Here is a 22,526-nt window from a genome sequence, read left to right as displayed (position 1 = left end):
GTTTTAACAAACCTTCTAGGTGATTCTGCTACACATTAAGATTTGAGGACCTCTGATTTTCCCCCAAACTATGTTAGGAGAACACTTATCTGCTGTAGGGGTGTCAGGGTGACTCTTGGTTTCAGCTCAGGTCATGATCTCAGGGTTGTGAGCTGAGCCCTGTGTCCAGCTATGCTCAGCAGGAAGTCTGCGGGAGATTCTCTCTCTCCCTTTGCCCCTCCCCTCTTGTGCACATACTCTCTCTCACTCTCTCTCACTCTCAAATAAATAAATAAGTAAATAAATCTTAAAAAAAAAAAAAGAATACTTATCTGCTGTAGATTAAAATAAAAAGAGGACCCATGGTCAAGTAAGTTTGGGAATTACTTGCCCTATACCACTTTTGGAAGGTCACAAATCACATTGGCATATAAGAAGTCCTGCAGTAAAGGGCTTTATTTACTTTCAATTAATTTAGTGTTGTCTCAAATTAATTTTTCAGATTGCCTACTTACATTTTCTTTTCTTTTTTTTTTTTTTTAAAGATTTTATTTATTTATTTGACAGAGAGAGACACAGCGAGAGAGGGAACACAAGCAGGGGGAGCGGGAGAGGGAGAAGCAGGCTTCCCGCTGAGCAGGGAGCCCGACGCGGGGCTCGATCCCAGGACCCTGGGATCACGACCCGAGCCGAAGGCAGACACTTAACGACTGAGCCACCCAGGCGCCCCTACTTACATTTTCATTAACACTCTCTCAGGGAAATGCTGATCCAGATCAATGCTCACTTTTCACATGGATGAATTGCAGCCCAGAAGTGCACAGATTGCCCAAACTCAAGAACAGAGTGTGTGTAAGAACTGGAAAAGGCCCTAGCAACATACCCCCACCCAAAAGAGGCTCTGTGGGCTCTCCCACCACCCTGCACCCTCTTTCCCTCCATCCCAGCCATGTGCCCCCTTGAGCACAGCAATATGGAGCGGGTCAATAGGACAGAGATCTCTGAGTTCTTTCTGAAAGGATTTTCTGGTTACCCAGCCCTGGAGCACCTGCTCTTCCCTCTGTGCTCAACCATGTACCTGGTGACCCTGCTGGGGAACACAGCCATCGTGGCAGTGAGTGTCCTGGACGTCCGCCTGCACACGCCCATGTACTTCTTCCTGGGCAACCTCTCTATCCTGGACACCTGCTACACGTCTACCTTTGTGCCTCTGATGCTGGTCCACCTCCTGTCAGCCCAGAAGACTATCTCCTTTACTGGCTGCGCAATCCAGATGTGTCTGAGCCTCTCCACAGGCTCCACAGAGTGTCTGCTTCTTGCCATCATGGCCTATGATCGCTACCTGGCCATTTGCCGGCCACTCAGGTACCCCGTGCTCATGAGCCCCCGGCTCTGCTTGTCGTTGGTGGGAACCGCTTGGGTCCTCTGTCTCTTCAAGTCAGTGACTGAGACAGTCATTGCCATGAGGCTGTCCTTCTGCGGCCACAATGTGGTTAGTCACTTCACCTGTGAGATCCTGGCAGTGCTGAAGCTGGCATTCAGTGACACCTCTGTCAGTGAAGTCTTCCTGCTGGTGGGGGCCATCCTGCTGCTGCCTATACCCTGGCATTCGTCTGCCTGTCCTACACACTTATCCTGGCCACCGTCCTGAGAGTGCCCTCAGCTGCCGGACGCCGCAAAGCCTTCTCCACCTGCTCAGCGGCACCGTCATATTCATGTACCTGAAACCCAAGAGCAAGGAGGCCCGCATCTCTGATGAGGTCTTCACGGTCCTCTATGCCGTGGTCACGCCCATGCTGAACCCTGTCATCTATAGCTTGAGGAACAAGGAGGTGAGGGAGGCTGCCAAGAAAGTGTGGGGTAGGAGTTGGACGTCCCAGTGAGGGAGGCCTGGGATCTTCAGATTAGTAGGTGAGGCCTTCATAGGCCTACAGTGAGGACAGGTGGGGTGCAGGGCTGAGTCTGGAATCTTCATCCCAGAAAGGCAGCACCGAGTCCCACTGATGCTGCACCAGAATTGCTCACAAAGCACCCTCAGCTCCTTCCCTGGCATCACCCTGGCCGGCTCTCCACATCACTTCCTGTACCTTCACGCCAGCTCCTGGCTGGCCTCAAGACCGCACTCCTAGTGGTCCTTCCACTCTATCCTCCCTGGGGCATCCAGAGGGACCTCTGTGAAAGGCAAATGTGATCACATCCTCTCCTGATTGAAGCCCCCAAAAAGCTCCCCCTACTCTCAGGACAAAGTGTAAGCTCCTCCGTGGGGCATTCTAGGCCTTCACAAGCTGGCCCTGCTGGTCCTGACTAACCCCCAAACTTCTGCCCCACATTCTCCCACCTGACCAGCCAGGTGTGAGCCCCAGTGTTGCCCAGCCCTGCCCAGCTCTGTGCTTCCCACGAGGCAGCCACACCCAACACACACCTCCAGGATGGCCGGACGCTCGAGGCCCAGCTCAAATGCCACCTCCCCCAGGAAGCCTCCTCACTGAGCTCCTCCTGTTTTATTCTCAGTGTTACTGTAAAAGCAGGGATGGTCAGAATCTACTCTGTCCCAAGGTCCAGCCCTGCCCAACCGTAGGCCCCCCATAGGTTTTGTAAATAAATACATGAACACAACAGTGTAGGGGAGATGGTGGCAGAGCCTGGCGTCCTTCCTGAACCTGAGCAGAGCGGAGACAGAGTTCAAAGATGACAGGCATGGCCTGGTGCCCTGGAAGGTGACAGTAGAGGCAGTGATGAGGCCCAGAGTCCATGATCCCCAGAGTAGTCCAGCCACGGGGGTACCAGTCACGCTGAGCAGCCCAGGACCTGTGTTCCCAACATCGGTCTTGAGCAGGAACAGCAGCTGTTGCCATGCCTCCCAGCCCAGCATCCAGGCCTCACCTCGCTTTGGGGAGACTTGCTTTACCCTTCCGTACCTCATCACAGGGATCCTGCCAGAGCTGCCCCTTCCTGGTGCTCAGCCTCTTCCCAGCTTTCCTTTCTGACAACTCAGCGAGCACGCAGTAGAAACGGATGCAGATTCACAGAGTAACTCCTTCCCTGCCCGCCCCCACCCTGCCTCAGTTGCACCATCTATATGATGGGGACACGGGCCTTGGCCTCCAAGAAGCAGTCCAGCTCTCCTGCCCTCTGCCACGGGGAAGCCCAGTCCTTGACAGGACCCTCAGTTCCGCTCCAGTCCCTCTTTCTGCTTCCCATGTTGGTAGGAGAGAAGCCCAGCCTGCCCCCTGAAGCTCTACCCTCTCTGACCAAGCCACACTGAAGCCTACCCACCAAGATGTCCAGCTTTGAGGCCACGACAGGAGTTTGGACGTTATCATGTGGGCACTGGGGTTTACAATCACATTTACTTTTTTTTTTAAAGATTTTATTTATTTATTTGACAGAGAGACACAGCAAGAGAGGGAACACAAGCAGGGGGAGTGGGAGAGGGAGAAGCAGGCTTCCCGCAGAGCAGGGAGCCAGACGTGGGGCTCGATCCCAGGACCCTGGGATCATGACCTGAGCCGAAGGCAGACGCTTAACGACTGAGCCACCCAGGCGCCCCAATCACATTTACTTTTAAATAGCTCACTGATTAGATACCATTTTCCACCCATGAAATTGGTGAAGAATTTTTTAAATTTCTGTTGGTAATGAAGGTGCAGTGAAGAAGTAATGCCCTACGCTGCTGGTGGGGATGGCAATAAGTTAATATAAACTTCCTGAAAAGTCAGTTGGAAGTATGATCCAAAAGACTTTAAAAATTGCTAGACTCTATGACCTAAGCCATCTACTTCTAAGAATTAGTCTAATATGATCATTAGAAGCATAAAGATTTATGAACAAGGATATGTATGAGGACATCAATCATAGCATTATTTATAGTAACAAAAAGTTGTAAGAATCTTACCATCCAATCATAGAAGAATGTCCAAATAAATACTGGTGGTGTCCAATGATAGAATGTGATACAGCCTTCAAAAAATTCTTATTTTCTGAAGAATATTTGATAATGAGAAATGCTCACAATGTAATTAATAGAAAATGATCCCAATGTTATTTTTTAAAGTATTTTTGTTATGGATTTATGAGTTAGTATATATGCAAAAAATCCTGGGAAACCAGGACAAAATATTAAGGGTTGTTTCCACTGGGGGGTGGGGTTAAATAGGATTGATCGGTTAGAGCCAATTGTTTTCTTTTTTAAGTAATGCCAATATTTCCAATATTTATATAATATGAACATGACTTTGAACTTAAAAGTCATGTTCTAATTTTGAATTTAAAAATAAGGTGATACATTTTTAAGAAATGCAAGATCACCTGGTTCCAGAATAGAGCACTGATGAGAAGGCCTCCAGCCCGAGAGGCAGGAAGTGAGGAAGCTGCTGCCCTATTCCAGGCTCTCATGGTGGGGATGGGAATAAGTCAGGGGCAACCTGACCCACTGGGCAACCAAGCAGAGAGAGGGCAGCTGAGAAATACTTGGGATACGCAGACGACTGCAGAGCTGGAAGACGGAGAGAGAGGCCTGTGAGGTGCAGCCTGTGTTTCTGGCTTATTTGCCGCCCGCTGAGACAGAGATGGGGAAGATGAGAGATGCAGGGGGATGGTGTTGAGTTCCAGGTGTCCACGGGTGGCAAGAGGGCACTGTTCCACGAGCACGGAGAAAACAAGTGGTAACAGTCTTCGAATGTTTGACTTTGACCTGGAATCTTGATAAAGATTCAGAAGGACAAATCATAGTATAAGGGAAAACTCTGTCGCTGCTGCTGATTTATTTAAGGCTGTGTTGTAGTCTTTACAACAACTGTGTCGGTTGTTAGTCTTTATGAAGGGAAGGGAGAGGCAACCTGTAGAGACCCATGCACCTGACTGAATCCCTGACTTAAAGTCCCTCACAAGTGCTCGTGGCCTCATACTCTATACAGCAATGCGCTTTCCGGAACTTTCATTAGTCCCGATCCTCGCAACATTCTCGAATGGAGACACCCCCTCTCACAGACCAAGACACCCCTGCCTAGGACAGGGGGCCCCAGACTTCAATCCTCGGATCCAAGTGGCAGGGTGGCACCGAGACCCGATCAGATTCTGTCCAGTGTTTCTCCTGCACCCATCTCGCCGCAGCCAGGCCCTCCCAGGGAAGCACAAGAATCCTGGGGTCTCTGAGCCCCACAGCTGCCAAACCCACAAACTTGCGTAGTTCCAAAGTCTGAACTTTAAATTGGGCAGGGACTGAGAGGTTCCCCAGGGCACGGAGCAGAGAGCTATGTGGCAAGGGACCAGGAGGCTGGTCCTCGAGGCTTTGGCCCTGGCCCATCCCAGCACAGTGTGTCTGCCGGTAATGAGCTCAGCACTTGCGGGCTCTGCTCTCCCAAGCCCTGGGTCAGGACACCTGGCAGCCTGCTCCAGCTACCTGCATGTGCTCATGCCACTGGGCAATAGGTACGATGAGGTAAGGACGATCCATCTAGCCTGTGGACTATTCTCATGAAATCTTCTTTAAACATATGAAAACTAGAATATCTGCTTGTGAAAGAGGACATAATGATACAAGCGATACTGGTTACCACGTACTGATTACTTACCATGTGCCAGGCTCTGTGCTAAGAGCTCTGCACGCCTCATCTCACTGGATCCTCAAAACAACCCCACAAGGAAACACTATGCTTATCCCTACTTTACAGGTAAGGGAGGTGAGGCTGAGAAAACTGCTAGCAAGTGGCAGCTCTGGGACTTGAGCCCTGGTGGGTCTGACTCCAAAGCCCACACTCACCTGCTCTGCCATCCAGCAAGGAAGTGGGCAAGCGGGAATCCTAGATCCAGGCATGTCAGGGAAATTGCAACAGAAGCTTCGGTCCTTTTATGCCCATCCCCTTTCTTTTAAAATAATTTGTGAAGCCTAAAATAAAATATTAAATGGTTCAAACTAGATTCGCCAGCCAATGAAATTGATATAATATTTACCTTGCAGAGTAACCCTGGGTCTGTCAGACTTCAGGGTTGGAAGTTGCTAGACAGAGTGAGGAAATGTTTTAGAGGTGACAGGGTACTAGAGGTCACCTAATTGAGTGGTTCCATTCACAGGAGAAATCTGACCAAGGTCATACAGCAGAATCGGAACAAAGGCAACAATCAAACCTGGATCCCTCACTCCTGTCCCACGGCTCCCAGTCCTGGTTCATGGCATCACCCTACCTTTCAGGAGGTCTAAAACTGGGGTGTGGAATTCGACAATTATTCTCAGAGACACTCGGTTTGCTATCTCGCGTGTGAGACACTGGCGGATAGAAGTCAGAGTGGTTTTCCGAGTGTATTGGGAAACCACCTCATACCCAAATATTCAGGAGATTTCAGGTTTTCCTTCTCCTGGCATGTCTGTAGGATCACCCAGGGCCAGTGGGGTGTGGGCGGATGTGACCCATGCCACTTCTGGGGCGGGGCATGTAACTGCTGGTATGAACACCTAGTGTGTCCTTCCCCAGCCATAACAGCTGGTGACGTCGGGATGGCGGAGGCTCCCTCAGCCAGGGTCTCTGAGCAGCTCGACATGGAACAGAGCCCCCTGAAAAGCTACAAAGGACATGGAGCATGAGAAAGAAAGAAACCGTCGTCATGGTAAGCCACTAAGATGATGTGTGTTACTGCAGCAAAACCTAGTTCATCGTCACTGACGCACCCAGGGAACAGCAGCTGCTCCCTGACGTCCCCTCCCATGCCCAGGGTGCAGAGTCAAAGCTGTCGGTTACCCGGAAGCATGGTATTTCCTAGACACAGACTTGTTTCTTTGGGGCCATAAGCCTGTGGCTCCATGAGCGGGTTCTAATTTCCATGAATGTGTGATGATCAGACTCTTAAATTGTCAGGAGACCCACTCCTCTCTGAGTAGCTCCTCTGAAAGAGCAGGGAGAAGCCCGGTACCCCCACCCCCACCCCCCTGCTCTTCTCCAGCAATGACAACAGCTGCTTCCTCGCTTGCTGTGTGTGCTGGTGGGGGAGGTGCTCTCAAGGCTAGACGTCTGGGACTGGGCTGTGGGGGGGGGGGCGGATTTGAGGCAGCGGAACAGTACGGGATCTCAATGGCAGCAGTGATGGATCGGACACAAGCCTCTGATTACGAGAGCTCAGTCTATTGAGAGAGAGACCACACACTACCATGCAAGGCAGAATGCGATTACCCTGTGCTTAGAGCTGTGAGCATCGTGTTGTTGGGCTGGTCAGTCCTAGGAGGGCATCTGAGCAGACTGCAGAGAAGGGGTGTGAGAGCCGAGCCTCGAAGGATGAGTGGAAGGGAAAGGCCGCTCCAGGCTGAGGAAAGAACATGAGAAGAGGGACGAGACAGGAGTGTGCGGGTTTGACCATTAATGGGAGGTGGTCTGGTGAGGTTGGAGCAGGTGTACGTGAAGGGATGGAAGGGAGATGAGGCAAGGGGGCAGGCCGGAGCCTGTTCTCAAAAGCCCTTAAATGCCTCTGCCATTCCGTCTTGGTCTTTTTGTTAGAGACAAGGGCAAGGAAGAGAAATATGGAGACAGGTGGTTTCCCACCTTTCACCTACTTGAGACCTACGCCCCCCGCACACACACACCCCTATGTCAGGTGTCAGAATTCGAGGTTAATATAGGTCATTTTGTAATAACACACCCAATAAGGACCAAACCCTTATACTTGCATCTGAAATGCTGTGGGCATAATCTAGACACATGAAGTCATAACCTAGAAAAGGTGCTTCCTTTTAACTTCTTTACAGATTTCAAGTTTTACTTTGTCTTTGAATCCCAAGTTCTCAAAGAGAACCTCCGGTTTCTAAAGTCCAGAGAGAGAAAGGGACGTGTCCAAGTTCACCTAGCATGAGGGAATGAGTGTAAACTCCGTTAGGGCGGAAACCACATCTGCTTCTGCTGTATTCCCACCTCCTAGCACAGGGCCTGGCACATAGTAAGTGTCCCACAACTATTTGTTTAATGAGTGAATGAATGAGCCACCATCACACTCAGGCAATTCTCTTTTTGCCAAACCTCAGCAAGAGAAACCTTACCCTTAGTTGTTCGTGTGTTTAAGATTTAAAGTCAGGTGCTAACCCAGATTAATCCGCGGCCCCCGTACACTCCAGAAACCCCCTTAATAATCCCCCTGATTCAGGCCGGACGAGGGGAAAGTGACAGGCTCTGGGGATGGAGGGGGTCATGACAGAAGCTGGAGCTTGTGGGGAGGTGGCAAGCGCAGATCCAGCAGGAGCCCTGTGGCTGAAGATATGCAGTCTTTGCTCAGGATCCTCAGACAACAGGTAGTGCTGGGCGGCTCACAAGCACCTTTGCGGGTATGTCTCCTCTGAGCTACACAGCACTTCCATTTTTCAAAGGGACACTGAGTCTCAGAGAAGCCACGTGACTTAGTCAACCTCACACAGCTAATTAGTACTGTCACTGACACTGGGGTGCAAAGCTTGAATATCTGTTGAGTGACTGCTCTTGGCAGCACGCACTGTGGGAGTGTGGGAAGGAAGGAGACAGGGTCCTGCTCTCAAGTGTAGTAGAGGAGATGGTCACACAGCACATGGTAGATGAACACAGGGACAGCCAAGGGCTAAGGGAGTGCAAGAAGGGAGCAGGTAACCCCTCAAGGAGCAGGAGGGAGAGGGGAGACAGAGAGATGGAACTGTGCTCTGAGGGACGAGCAGGAAGCCCCCACAGGGGTAAGGAAGGGAGGACATGCCTCTAAAAGGGCACTTCTTGGGGCACCTGGGTGGCTCAGCCAGTTAAGCTGCTGACTCTTGATTTCAGCTCAGGTCATGATCTCAGGGTCCTGGGATCGAGCCTCGAGTTGGGCTCCACGCTCAGCAGGGAGTCTGCTTCAGGATTCTCTTTCTCCCTCTGCCCCTCCCCCTGCTTGCTCGTTCTTTCTCTCTCTAAAATAAATAAACTTTAAAACAAAACAAAATAAAAGGGAACTTCTTGGGCAAGATGTAGCACTGGGAAAAGACAAGGTTTATTCAGCAGAGGGTGAGGCCACCAGCCCCTAACAAATGCTAGATGCACCGGAGAGGAGGAATGAGGAGGAAAATCTAGCCCTAAAGGACAGACAGGGCTCCAGTGCTGTCACAGGACATCAGCCTCTCAGCCAACCCAGGAATGAGGAGGTGACTGTATCTTCTGTATGTTAAATTTCATACTCAGCTCCTGTTTCTGCTTTAGACCAGGGGTCACCCGGTCCATAAGACAGCCTTCCTGCCTAACAAGACTGCCGTGCCTTGGGGACATTAGGGCCCCTCCTGTGAATGCCTGACACTGGCATTTCCCCAGGAGGCAGTGAGACCAGCTCAGAAGAGCAATGAAAGCCACCTGGGAGAAAACTGAGACCCTCCGTGACTCCCCCTTCTTTTTAAAACTAGTCACTGACTGACAATGCCCCTGCCAGATTAGAACCTGGTTTTCCCTCCTCCTGTGACATCACTGCCAATATCATTTATCCCACAAGGCAATATGGAGGCCAAGAAGGGAGTCATTTGGCTTGCATGACCACTGGAATATATATGTTCTTGTAGGTTCTTTTAAAAATCAACGGATGAGGGCGCTGCCTGAGTGGCTCAGTCGGTTAAGAATCTGACTCTTGATTTCGGCTCAGGTCATGATCTCAGGATCCTGTAATCGAGCCCCACATTGGGCTCCCCGCTCAGTGGGGAGTCTGCTTATCTCTCTCTCCCTCTGCCCCTCCCCCTGCTCATGTTCTGTCTCTCTAAAATAAATAAATAAATCTTTAAAAAAAAAATCAACAGGTGAGGGAAAGGGAAAAAAGATCAACAATGGTCTTGCACTTCAAGCTTACACATCCTGTGGAGTGAGGATGATTGACCCTTAATGCCCAAAAGAACCACCAGGTAAGCATCATCCATCACCCACGGGCCTGCAAGAGCTCATATCACCTAGTTCAGGGAAGGGACGACAGCCTTATGATAGGTATGGTATGTTTCTGTCCACTTATTTTTCTTACTGCTGTACCCCAGCACCTAAACAAGATCTAGCACAGAATAAGTATTCAAAGCACATTCAGCAAATGAATGAATCTAAAAGACCATGAGCATAATTCAGCCATATGGAGTCATAACCTAGAAAAGAAGCTTCCTTTAACAGCCAAGAACTCTTTAGATTACAACAGCGTGTGCCAAACATGAGTCCTCCTCTCCTGTCTCCCCTGCCCCCACCATGGGGAGAACAATGAGGATCCTAAGGGGCTAGAATGCGTCTCATCTCCCTAAGTTACATCAGAGCTGCAGAGCTGAGAGGGCCAGCTTGCAGGCCTGAAGTCCAATCCTCTCATTATTCAGATGGTGAAACTTAATCGCAGAGGCAGAGATGACCTGCTTGGTTTCCAGGCCAGCAAGAGCTTTTTCTGACACCTGTGTGGTCTAGACAGGAAGGAGGGAGAATGAGATGGCAAACTGGACGGCTGTGACCAAATACGTCTTGCTAGGACTCCGCGAGCACCATAACCTCGAGATGGTCCTGTTTGTGCTCTGCCTGGCCATCTGTTCCGTGAATGTGCTGGGGAACTCCCTCCTCATAGGGCTGAGCGTGCTGGACCCCTGCCTGCACAGCCCCATGTACTTCTTTCTCAGCAACCTGTCCCTCATGGACATCTGTGGCACATCCTCCTTTGTGCCTCTCATGCTGGTCGACTTCCTGGAAGCCCGGAAGACCATCTCCTTCCCTGGCTGTGCCCTGCAGATGTACCTGACCCTGGCGCTGGGTTCCACGGAGTGCCTGCTCCTGGCCGTGATGGCATATGACCGTTATGTGGCTATCTGCCAGCCGCTTGGGTACCCAGAGATCATGAGAGGGCAGACGTGTGTGCGGATGGCAGTGCTGAGCTAGGGGACAGGCTCTGCCAACTCACTGCTGCAGTCCCTTCTCACCTGGAGCCTCCCCTTCTGTGGCCGCAATATCATCAACCACTTCTTCTGTGAGATCTTGGCAGTGCTGAAACTGGCCTGTGGGGACATCTCTCTCAACGCACTGATGTTAATGGTGGCCACAGCGGTCCTGACGCTGGCCCCGCTCCTGCTCATCTGCCTGTCCTACATTTTCATCCTTGCTACCATCCTTAGGGTGCCCTCTGCTGCAGGCCGGCACAAAGCCTTCTCCACCTGCTCTGCCCACATCACAGTGGTGGTGGTTTTCTATGGAACCATCTCCTTCATGTATTTCAAGCCCAAGGCCAAGAACCCTGGCCTGGATAAGATTATTGCATTGTTCTATGGGGTCGTGACACCCTCACTGAACCCCATCATCTACAGCCTGAGGAACGCAGAGGTGAAAGCGGCTGCCATAGCCCTGCTGTGGGGAGACCTGCTCTCCAGGAAAATGTCCCACCCTCCCTGTTGCTCTTCAGCTCTATAATGCACAGCAGGCTAGGTCCATCATGGTAATGCCTTCGAATTGCAGGGGCTGAAACCCACAAGGGTTTATTTCTCATTCTCACTGCAGGTCCATCAGCAGTTGACTGGGTGGGTGGGGTCTGCTCTGATACACGGTCCTCATCCCTGTGGCGTCAGGATGATAAGCAGCCACCATCTGGAACATTACTGGTCACCATAACAAAGCCTGCACTGGTTCTCTGAGCTTCACTTCCACCTCTACTTCATCCGCCAACGCAAGCCCGTACCACAGCCAACATCAAGGGGCAGGCGAAGCACGTTCACATTTGTCGGGAAGGAGCAGGAAGACTGAGAAATGTGTGAATGGTCTAATGGCTGCCACACTATCCTACAGTCAACCCAAGAGCCACAAGAGATTTGCCTTCCTTTTCTCGGACCATCACCGCCCCACACATCCAGTCAGTCATGAGAATCCTAAATGGGTCCCCTCCTTTCTACTGACACTGCCTCCTCAAGAAGCTCTCCCTCTCTCTCTCTCTAATACTGCAACAGCTATGTCACCGCACTTTGATCCTGCAAACTCCCTTCAGAATCCACCCTCTGCACAGGCCGTCAAAACGCCAATCAGAAAAAAGTCCAAAAAACAAAACACCAATCACCAAGCCACTCTCCTGCTTAAATCCTTTCAATGGCTCATTTCCCATGGGATAAAAACCAGACCGCACCTCTCCATCCAACCTCAGCCCAGCTGCTTGCCTCAGGCCTACGCCACCCACACACACTCTCTGCGTCCAGGGCCCCCCGAACTATTCCCAGTTCCCCAGCAAGTATCAGTCTTTCCTGCCTCTGTCTCCCCCTTGCTCTTCCCTCTCATGTCCAGATGCTTCTTGACCTTTAGCTAATATGTACTGGACCACAGACCAGGCCAAGTATTCTGTGTCCTAAGTGCTTTACTGACTGGGGACCACTTGGAATGAGAGAAATCTCAGTGGATGAATACAATATGGACAGGGTGACCAGAGAGAACCCTCTCCCAACATCTTGGCATTACAGAAACTCATTCAATCCTTACTCAAATTTGCCCCCCTCTTCCAGAAAACCCTTCTGACCCCTCCTAGCAGGGTGAGGTCTGTCCCAGCTCTATGTCCCTCCTTAGTGCCTTCTGTACTCTGCTGACTCTGTCCTGAATCCCAGCTATTTGGGTTTATGCATCCTAGTGACCTGACTCTATACATCCTAATATGAAGGGCTAATATTTCTGATGCCAGAACAAACACCAAACCCACACCTCCTGGCTCACCATTCAGTCGGCCACATCACTCTGCTCAGGGCCCCAAGGAAGAGACAGAATTGCAGAAAGCAGAGAACAAAGGGATTTTTCCTGGCTTTTGAGCTTCAAAAGCCTAGGCTCTGAAGTCTTAACAGGAGAGGCTGAAGGCCCAGATAGGATTTGGGAGAAAACCTAAGTAAAAGGGAGGTTTCCCCACCTCCAGATTAATGCTCTAAGCTAGGGAAAAGGAAAGGAGGGGATGCAATAAGAGCCCTGGCACAGAAGGGCCCCAAGAAGAAGGGGCCCTGAGCCCCACTCCCTACGCCAAACCCCTGGACAGGTTTGTAGGACTGAAAGATGGAGCAATTCACGCCTTGTTGGCCAAGTAAAACCCAGAGCAGGCCGCCAGAGTAGAAATGGCTTCAAGGTGTGTCTGGGCAGCCCAGGCCTCACAGGTCTTTGCGGGTAGCACAGAAGTCGGGGAGGGCCTCAGCACTGAAAATGGTTATGCAGACAGGAACAAGAAAGCACTCTGGGATGGCCTGCCTATGCCGCTGACTGGGGACCAGGTGGAATGATGGAACTCTCAGGAGATGGGTGCAGTGTGGACCCCAGGAACCAGAAAACAACCTCCCAACATCTTCCCATTATCTAAGATCCTCAAGACTCAGCTGTGACCCTTGTAGAAAGAGAAGAAATCCCAAATGACAAAGGATGTCTCTCAGGCAAAAAAGATGACACTCAGGCAAAACGGGGGCTCAAAATAGAAGCTACATTCTTGCGATATTTCTTGCATATTTGTGACTTGTACCTGCTAGTCCAATTTCCTGAGACCTCAGCTTCCTTTCCTGTTGGGTGTGGGCACAAGGGAGGTCTGTCTCACTAACTTAAATCCTCCCAGCACGTACACACACACAGACACACACATATACACACACACAACTCCCTACTCCCAGGGGCTGCAGCCTGCCGTGATGGGGCAAAAGGCTCCGGCAAAAGCTCCAGCAGCTCATTCCAGCTAGGCTCCCACCACCCCCGCTGATTTCCTCAGACCCTCTCTTTCCCTCTCCTCCCCACACCCTTGGCCCCAGGAAAAAAGGCAGCACAGAACCAGCAAATACTTCATTGGAGACACACCAGACTCCGCCTGCATCAACTCAGGATACCAGTCACCCCAGCCCCAGCCCCAGCTGTCCTCCAATCCCCCTCCCAGCACGGCACGGCACGGCCCAGACGCTGCCTTGGGAAGAAAGCCTGAGGCCAGAGTTGCTGAGATGCTGGGAAGATCTGGAGACTCAGTTTCCCCAAGATGGACTCCATTTCCTCGAGAATGATGCCACGTCCTGAGAGGGCTTTGTCTCCCTGGGAAGGAATCCATGTCCTTAGGGGGGCTCCACATCCCTGGGAAGGACTCCACACCCCTAGGAGGGACACCTTGGTCCTGAGGGGCTCTAGGGGCCTGCACAGGCTCCAGTCCTTAAGAAGGACTCCATGGATGCAGGAAGACTCCAGGCCTTCAGGAGTGCGCCAGGTCCCTAGAAGAGCTCCATGTCCTAAAGAAAGACACCATGTCCTCAAAAATACAACCTGTCTCTTATCCAGGGAGGGTTCCACACTCCCAGGAAGGGCTCTCTGCCCCTAGGAAGGGTTCATGTTCCCCAAGGGCCAGGCCCAAAGCCCCTCTCAGCTGGAACAGATGCTGCTGACAGTGGTCCCCCCTGGGCCCACAAGGCCCAGCTCCTCCTGCTCATTGATGCACAGCTGGTAACCGCAGCCCCGGGCCCGGGCTCCAGATGGGACCCGGTGGTCAGTCTTGGCACGTGGGGGCAGCAAGAAGCCCACACTGCCAGCGATGAGCATATGCCAAATGCTGTGAATGTAGAAGTAGTTGTCTCGGGTCTCCACAAAAGCATAGAGTAGGACAGCACTGCCTGCAATAAGGCTGCCAGGACACAGGTAGAAAAGCCAGCGGCGCCACGTGGGTGGGTAACAGTGCCGGCGGCGGACGCTGCGTACTGTCTGGGGGAAGCAGAGAAGTGGGACTCAGGAATACAAGGCCTTGGAACCCAAGCCAGAACTGGTTATTCTCAGGCTTCCCTGGAGCCCTGGTCATGACCTGAAGGCACCTGCCAAGTCTGGAGTGGGCACCACGAACAGCACAGTGATGATGACAGGGTCCAAGCCCATCTTAAACTGGGGACCAGATCCTTAGGGCCCTGCACCCAAGTCCTGTTGGGACGCCCCCCTCCCGAAGCCCTCCCAACCTTACCCAGGCTGTGGCCAAGATCCCCAGGGCGAAGAGACTGGGTCCAAGCAGGTTCCAGAGTCCATGCCGGTCAAGCTGTAGAGCCATAGACAGCAGCATAGCCCCCAGCAAATACAGCACCTGGAGAAAGAAGACTCCAGGGTCTGGGCCGGGTGGGCAGGAAGCACTTGGCAATGCCCCCAGGGAGAGGTGGGGAGTGAATTTCAAGTAGACTTTGCCTACAGTTGTCCCCCAGGGCCCACTCTGGACTGACCTGCTTGACCACAGGCTGTAAACGAGCCATGGCAATGACAGTGACCCACACGGACATTAAGGAGCCCAGGAAATCACAGAACTGCAGCACATCGTAGTCCATGATGCAGAAAACCACAATGCCTGGCTGGTCACAGGCATGGTAAAACTGGAGGAAGAAATGACAGGCATTGAGAGAACTTGGGTCAACAGTCCAGGTCCATGAAACAGGAGAAAGAGGTCACGAGGGTGGTGTGCTGCTGTCAGAAAAGCAGAGGTCAGAGGTCACAGGCTGAGCATAACTGGGACATGCCTGACTCCCTGCTCCTGAGAAGAATGTGGTAGGGAAGCCTGGTCTGCCTCACAAGCCCTATGTATCTGCCAGCCCTGACCCTGTCCTTACCTTCCTGATTTTCCTGCTTATGGAATGTACTATGGAGAGCACCAGGCCAGTGGGGATTCCAGGTCCATCAAACTGAGGCCAATCTTCCCCTACTTCTCATGCTCACCATGGGTCCCACCTATAATCCCCATCCCTGGCCCAAGCTATGGGGCTAGACGCTGCTCTTTTGGCCAACCCAGACCCTAAGCCTCCCCTGCATATCCCAGTCTCCCCTGATAGCTCAGACTCTAAGTTAGGATTCATCTTCAGGCCTTACACTAACTGGCCCTCTTCATCCCCTCCCACCCAATGTCATGGGTGGAGGCGTGGGGGGGGAGGGAAGTAAGAAAAAAGGTAGTCTCTGGGCCATGGAGAAGAGCATGTCACTTTACAGCATGGAGAAGAAACTAGGGAAGGGAGAATGCCCACCTATCCTCCACTGTGGGAAAGACGGTAAAGAAGAGCTACAAAGGAGGCACAGGGGACACAGGTGGGATTGGATGAGACTATAGTGGGCACCCCAATTAAGGAACCAAGGTCTGCAGTCAGCCCCCCTTGGTCTGTGGTCCCAACTCCTGTGCCTCTCTGGACAATGCTATCATGGCCTCGAGCATCCTGTGTTCCCTTACTTGTAAAAGGGGCTACCCAAAAATGACCTGAGTTCTTTTTACCTTAGAACATTTGCTGTCACCTTTCTCTGAACTGCTGTGTAGAATTTATGTGATTTTTTTATTGATGGCAAACACTAAGAACATGTATGGTTTTAAGACTATCTTTGGTGTGAAGATGACAGGATCATGTATCCCTATGAGCCCACCCCAAGACAAGATACTGGGTAAGACCTATGAGGACAAACAACTCCAGACCAAGAACAAACATCACAGTGGCATGCTCACTCCCCCCATCACCTGATATTGCCCCTGCTCCATGTCAGGAAGAACAGACTGTTATAGTGATGAAAAAAAGAAAATTAAAATGCTATAATGGGAGAGAAAAAGTTTTTGACCTATATAAACTTGGTGAAAATCTACTCATTGGAGCTGACCTTGAGACATACCAGCAGATTTTACAGGATCAAAAAAGTTTCTTAAGATCCTGTGACTCAATCTGCTTTATCTCTGTCCCCTGCGTGTTACACCTGGTCCTTAGAGAGCCATGGCTGCTGAGGGCATCTCTTGATAGCAGGAACAAGCTGCTGGAGTTGCCACGGTTGGACTGAAGTTCATCAGACTGAACTGAAACCGGGGCAGGAAGGCTACGTGTTGTACCACCCAAACATGGCATTGGAAGTGGCTTGATGCTTGACTGAAGGGAGCCTTTAGGTACTACTTTCAGCCCAGGTCAATTTCTTCATCATTCTATTGAAAAGCAACCCTAAGTCACAAGGGCTCTGAGTCCAGAAGAGAGATGGCCTTACAGACCTCAGTGAGACAGGCAGCCCGGCGCTCCAGAGGCGTATCCTTAACTGTGGGTGGAGGGCAGGGAGATCTAGCCCACAGCGAAGGAAAGAGGTAGCTGAGCAATATCACAGGTCATTCACGTCTGGCAGCAAGGGTCTCTGTAACTTTGGGGAAGAATGGAAATGGGAGAACCTGGTCTGTTTGGATGTATTACTGTATTACTGTTGAGAATGAGAAGGTAGAGGTGAGGTCAGGAAGATGGAAAAGGAGCATTCTATCCTGAACTCAAATCACAAATCATGACACCCCAACCTTAATCAAACAGCATCCCCCTTAGAAAAAAAGCAGGTGGGAAACTGAAGCAAGTCTGTTGTGAAAACTAGCAGAATCCAGTCCAGGAGCCGAGCTGCCAATAACAGAGTGGGAAAGCAGACTCGAAAGTTCAGTCTCTAGAGACAAAGGATGAGAAAGAAATTGCTAAGTTTCTTTTGAACCTCTTGAAGAGTTTACCCAGTCATTCAAATTGCAAAATTTGTAACTTTGGAAAAGGTGAATAACGTAAGAACAGGGAGAAGCTAGGAGTTTAGAAAAAGAAAAAAAAAAGAAAAAGAAAACTTAGGGATATTAATTGGCATTGGGAAACCTTGGGTTTGAGTCCTTCAAATTTTAAAGTCTTAAGCTTGTGTACCTATCCTCTGTCTTTCCCTTCACTTTGGAGGTAAAGAATGCTGTCCCTTCAGGAAGAGACTGCTTTGGAATGATCAGGTTTTGAGTACTCCAAGCTTCTGAAAGGGCTTGCAAGTTTAGCAACCATGGCTCCCTCTTACATATTATTAAATTGAGAAAGTAAGCTCTTACTGGGAAACTGAGAGACCTTTCATGGGAGTTCACATCTGCATTAGAATTAGTATCTGAACACACCTAAAAAATTGATTTTTTTCAATTCTTTCTTTCTCTTGTATGTGCTGATCAATTGATGGAGTTAATTTAGTTTCTAGGCAAATCAGTATTTTGGTCTTTTGCTATTTTAGCTATTGGATATTGACTATCCTCTACGTCTAAAATCAGATATAAGTACTATAGCTACTAAATTACCCATTACTATTTTCTGATTTGGATTTCATTTTGTTTAAAGATTTTATTTATTTATTTGACAGAGAGAGAGAGAGCGAGAACAGGAACACAAGCAGGGGGAGCGGGAGAGGGAGAAGCAGGCTTCCCGCTGAGCAGGGAGCCTGATGTGGGGCTCGATCCCAGGACCCTGGGATCATGACCTGAGCCGAAGGCAGACACTTAACGACTGAGCCACCCAGGCGCCCCTTGGATTTTATTTTAAAACATTAATTTTACATTTCAGCCTTCACCAAGCTTGCTCCATCTGCCTGACTTTCAAGTATATAAAAGGAAATGTCCAAACATTTCTGGAAGAGGGACTTGTAATAAATCCTTCAATCTCAGATAAGAGAAGATCTATATCAGAAAAAAAGCAAAGCTAAATCACCTAATATTGAAGACACATATAAGGGAATAATTAATTGAAGGCTGATTGTCCTCCTAGGAATTTCTCTGCAATGAAAAAAGAGCAGGGGATAATGGAGAGATTGTCCCTGGAATAGAGAGGTTTGGGGAGAAATCACTGCACTAGTATTCTATGACTGATTATTGTCTAAGCATACTAAAAGGTCAGAGAGATTTTTAAGGTTGTAGAAAACCTACAGGAGTAGAGTTAAGTTAAAATTGCAGTGTGAGGGGGTGCCTGGGTGGCTCAGATGGTTAAGCGTCTGCCTTCGGCTCAGGTCATGATCCCGGGGTCCTGGGATCGAGTCCCGCATCGGGCTCCCTGCTAGGCGGGGAGCCTGCTTCTCTCTCTGCCTCTGCCTCTCTCTCTCTCTGACTCTCATGAATAAATAAATTAAAAAAAATATTAAAAAAAAAATTGCAGTGTGAGGTGAACAAGATGATGGACCTTTCACCAATCCTGATGTGGCTATGGTCGTTGCTGAATGTCTAAAAACATCACTGGTGAAGTCCACCACTGACTCCTTCATGGGGCTCAATCCACTAGGGAAACCAACCAACAACCTGTGTCAGCTGACTTCACTGAAACTTCTCAACCTGGAGAAGACAGCATCTTGTCATCATATATTCTGGGTATATATTTGTCCCTTCTACCTGCAGTGCTTCCTCCTGCTTTATTATTCATGGAGCAGAATCCACTCTCCATTGCCACGGCACCCCACTCATTACCACCTTTAACCAGGAGATACAACTGACAGTAAACAAAGTAAAGCAAATCACTCACCACCATAGAATTCACTGGTGTAAACACACTGCCCAACACCTAGGAGCAACCAGCGGAAGGAAACACTGGAATGGCCTACTGAAGGCTCAGTTATGGTGTCACCTGGGAGACTCTACTCTGTAATACAGTCTGTAATACTCTCCTATATGTTTGGTGCACAGTGTGTGCCAAATATATAGAAGAGTAAGCTTACCAAAGCTAAAGTAAGCTTTAGTCATCTCATACTTTATGCCATGTATGCTCATGAGAGAACATCCCTACACTAATAAACTTTCCTCCATGCAGAAGCAAAGACAGAAACTTGCAACATTATCGATCCACTGAAAATTATGGGCTGATTTTTACATTGGTATTCCTTTTGTCAACAGAAATAAAAAGAAGTGATAGAAATAACACAAAGATTGGGAAATTTAAAAAAACAAATTTAGACTACAAACTGGCTTCTGTTAATATAATTTTAATCTAATTTGACACCTCCCTCAGCTTTGGACATTTATGAGGTAATTTTTTTAAAATTAACCTAAATTGTTTTCTGTGAGATTTCATAGTTTTATAACATAACTATATAGTTCATCTAATGCTTCAAAATGGAGTATCCAGGCACTACAGAATGTAAAACTAGAAATGCAAATACATTCAATCCACGCAGTGGCTGGAATATTTGCACTCAGGATATAATGGAATTTATGGCTATTTCCTTATTATCTGCCTCCATTTCCTCTTGGAAACAGTCATGGGATATTGCCAGGGGCCACTAAGAATTACTTGCAAGGTGTGCTTGTAGCCAGGATGTTAGCAATCAGTGAGAAAGGCCCCGTGGGGCCCCAGGACGTCAGCTCGTGGGAACGGATTATGAGGCTTCAACTAGCACTGGGAAGGATTCACGGCTTGAACTGTATGGGTTAGAGCTGTAAAACTGCAATGTTTGATAGATTTCCCTTGATGACTTCCTGCATTTTGTTATATTTTTTGATCTTTTGATTGGCTCTTCTTATCTTTTAAGAATTTGAGAACTATTTTTAAAGAAGAATGTGAGAACTATTAAACTGAGGTCATAAGTTTCTCTACAGACTCCAGGACTTCTGAGAAACTGACGTCAGGTTGGAAATTTACCAACGTGTCCTCTCTGCTCTGGTAGGAGGAGACAATATAGCTTAGTGATTACATGTAAGGAACCTAGAGTCAGGCTGCACGAGAATTCTGGTTCTACCACTCACATTACACCTCAAAGTATTTAAACTGCCCTCATCTGCAAAAAGGGATGATGATGATGATGATGATGATATAAGTACCTATCTATTGCTCTAGGGGTATTGTGAGGACTCAATTTGCAGTGTCTGACACACTAGATGTTATTTTGCTGTTTCCATGATCTGAACTGGTCTGGCTATACACAAAATCAAGTGCTGGATTTGTGACCTGTTTTTCTTTTAACATATTTTACATATTATGCAACATATTTTGCATTTTAAATATTTTACACTCTAAACTCTTGAAGAACAAACCTACTGCCTGCTCCCATGCCCTGGATAGGAATCGATGCACCACTCCAGCTGTAGACTGTCCTGGCTTTGAAGACAGGGAAGAAGACTGTCATCTACGCCCTGGTACTGTTACCTGCAGTATGACCAGTGGGTCCTTAAATGGAGACTGTTGAGGAATGAAGTAAGTCTAAACTAAGTAAAGAATCAGAAAGGAAGAGCAATGGGGAACCTGCCCAGGAAAACTGGATGACCAGTAGCTCTACATTTTGGCCCATGTGCAAAAAGAAGAGGAGTTAGAGCAAGACTTCAGGCAATACCGCAGAGCCAGCATCTTTTCCTTGATCTTTTGATTATCCTATTCTTTTTCTTAAGTTAGCTCCACACCCGGGTGCCTGGGTGGCTCAGTTGGTTAAGCGACTGCCTTCAGCTCAGGTCATGATCCTGGAGTTCCGGGATCGAGTCCCACGTCGGGCTCCCTGCTCAGCAGGGAGTCTGCCTCTCTCTCTGACCCTCCCCCCTCTCATGCTCTCTATCTCATTCTCTCTCTCAAATAAATAAATAAAATCTTTAAAAAAAAAAAAAAGTTAGCTCCACACCCAACATGGGGCTTGAACTCACAAGCCCAAGATTAAGAGTCGCATGCTCTACTGACTAAGCCAGCCAGGCGCTCTGCTTATTATCCTCGTTAAGAAAGTGGAAGCTCTGTATGTGACGTCAGCCACTGTAGCCCGCTCCTCTGGTGTTCCAACTGGGGAAAAGGTCTTTTCTTTCAAGGACGGTTTGCCGTTGTATCCAGAATATAAGGAGTCATCTGGTACTAAACACTCTAGAGCCAACATCCAGGATGCTTGTGCAAAGTGCAGGAGAACGAACATACTCTCCCCACATGTTCCAGGCTCCTGATACACTTAGGTACTGTTACTGATTGTGACTCCTATTAGATCTGCATGCAGCCAAGAGTAGGCTGGTGGAGCAGCTGTTGCTAGAGGATTTGGTGAGCCACAGTATAAAGGGCATCTGGCAGTTAAAAAAAAAAAAGGAGAGAGAGAGAGAGAAACAGTGTCTGCTATAAAAATAGAATGAAGCACTGTCAAAGCAGGTCTAAAAAAGGGGGCAGCCAAGCAAAATTAGAGTGTGCTCTTCTCACCCAGCTAAAGAGAAGGTCTCTCTACACAGCATGGTTCTAGCCTCCTCTTCCTCACCTGTGCATGAACATCCTGGAGGACCTGACAACATGCCCCTCAGTTTCAGAGCATTCACCCCCCTCCACTTTCTGCTAAATGATAAGTAGGATTTTTGTAATTTGGACATATGTCTGATCCATTAATGCTGAACAAAAGGGAAGCACATATTGGTTTTTGTGATATTCTTGTTGCCAAGACATGAAGAAAGTCTGAGTCCATCTAAGATTTTTGCAGGGCTCATAGGCAGGCACTGTATGTCATGAGATGCCAAGAGCCCAGAGATGAGCTGAAAAGATCCCTAGATGCAGCATCTCAAGGGGAGACTCTACACAGGGGTTAAGTCACATTAGCAGACTCACTCCTCTACCTTTTCCTTATACTATTTATGAAGCTTGCTGGTTAATATGAACTTTTTATGATTATGGAGGAGTGGGAAAATACAGAGAAGGGACTGTGGACATTCTGTAATGGGAAGGGAAGAATTTAAAACTATATTAAGCTTCATTAAAATATGTTCCTTTGAGCTGGAATTTTATATCACACTGCCACTTCCCATGTTGTCTCAGGACATAGTTGAGTCCATAAAATGTCTTAGGATCCCAAGAGCCAGAATGTTCTATAAATTACCCAGTTATAGAGAGCCTCTCTGTCTTCCAAAAGTCCCCATAAGAA

At 49.0% G+C, this 22,526-nt stretch overlaps 2 protein-coding genes and 1 pseudogene across 14 annotated transcripts in view; 2 read left to right on the top strand and 1 right to left on the bottom strand.

Annotated features, from left to right (window-relative positions):
* TMEM8B (transmembrane protein 8B) overlaps nt 1–22,526 on the bottom strand; it is a 66,448-nt gene that overhangs the window by 8,849 nt on the left and 35,073 nt on the right. For 10 of the 13 annotated variants that reach the window (XM_081803154.1, XM_081803156.1, XM_031039580.2 and 7 more), the window contains 3 exons: nt 15,125–15,271; nt 14,875–14,991; nt 13,713–14,620 (listed from right to left, as the gene is read on the bottom strand). In XM_081803154.1, coding sequence (XP_081659280.1) covers nt 14,255–14,620; nt 14,875–14,991; nt 15,125–15,271 — 630 coding nt within the window. In that variant the 3' untranslated portion in view covers nt 13,713–14,254. Of the gene's footprint in view, nt 1–13,712; nt 14,625–14,874; nt 14,992–15,124; nt 15,272–22,526 lie in introns of those variants that run through there. The other 3 variants (XR_014140045.1, XM_031039578.2, XM_006743725.3) reach the window with 2 other exon arrangements.
* On the top strand, nt 729–3,320 carry LOC102727990 (olfactory receptor 13J1-like). Its single transcript, XM_031022186.2, is given in 3 exon segments — nt 729–1,580; nt 1,583–1,672; nt 1,675–3,320. Coding segments are annotated over 3 exon segments (930 nt in total). The 5' UTR covers nt 729–928; the 3' UTR covers nt 1,863–3,320.
* On the top strand, nt 10,392–11,359 carry LOC102728298 (olfactory receptor 13C7-like; annotated as a pseudogene).

The sequence above is a fragment of the Leptonychotes weddellii genome, chromosome 14 (assembly GCF_054177405.1).
Source record: "Leptonychotes weddellii isolate Sample4059 chromosome 14, ASM5417740v2, whole genome shotgun sequence".
Lineage (NCBI taxonomy): Eukaryota > Metazoa > Chordata > Mammalia > Carnivora > Phocidae > Leptonychotes > Leptonychotes weddellii.
The sequence above is the reverse complement of the archived record's forward strand: the minus strand, read 5'-3'. Positions and strand labels throughout refer to the sequence as shown.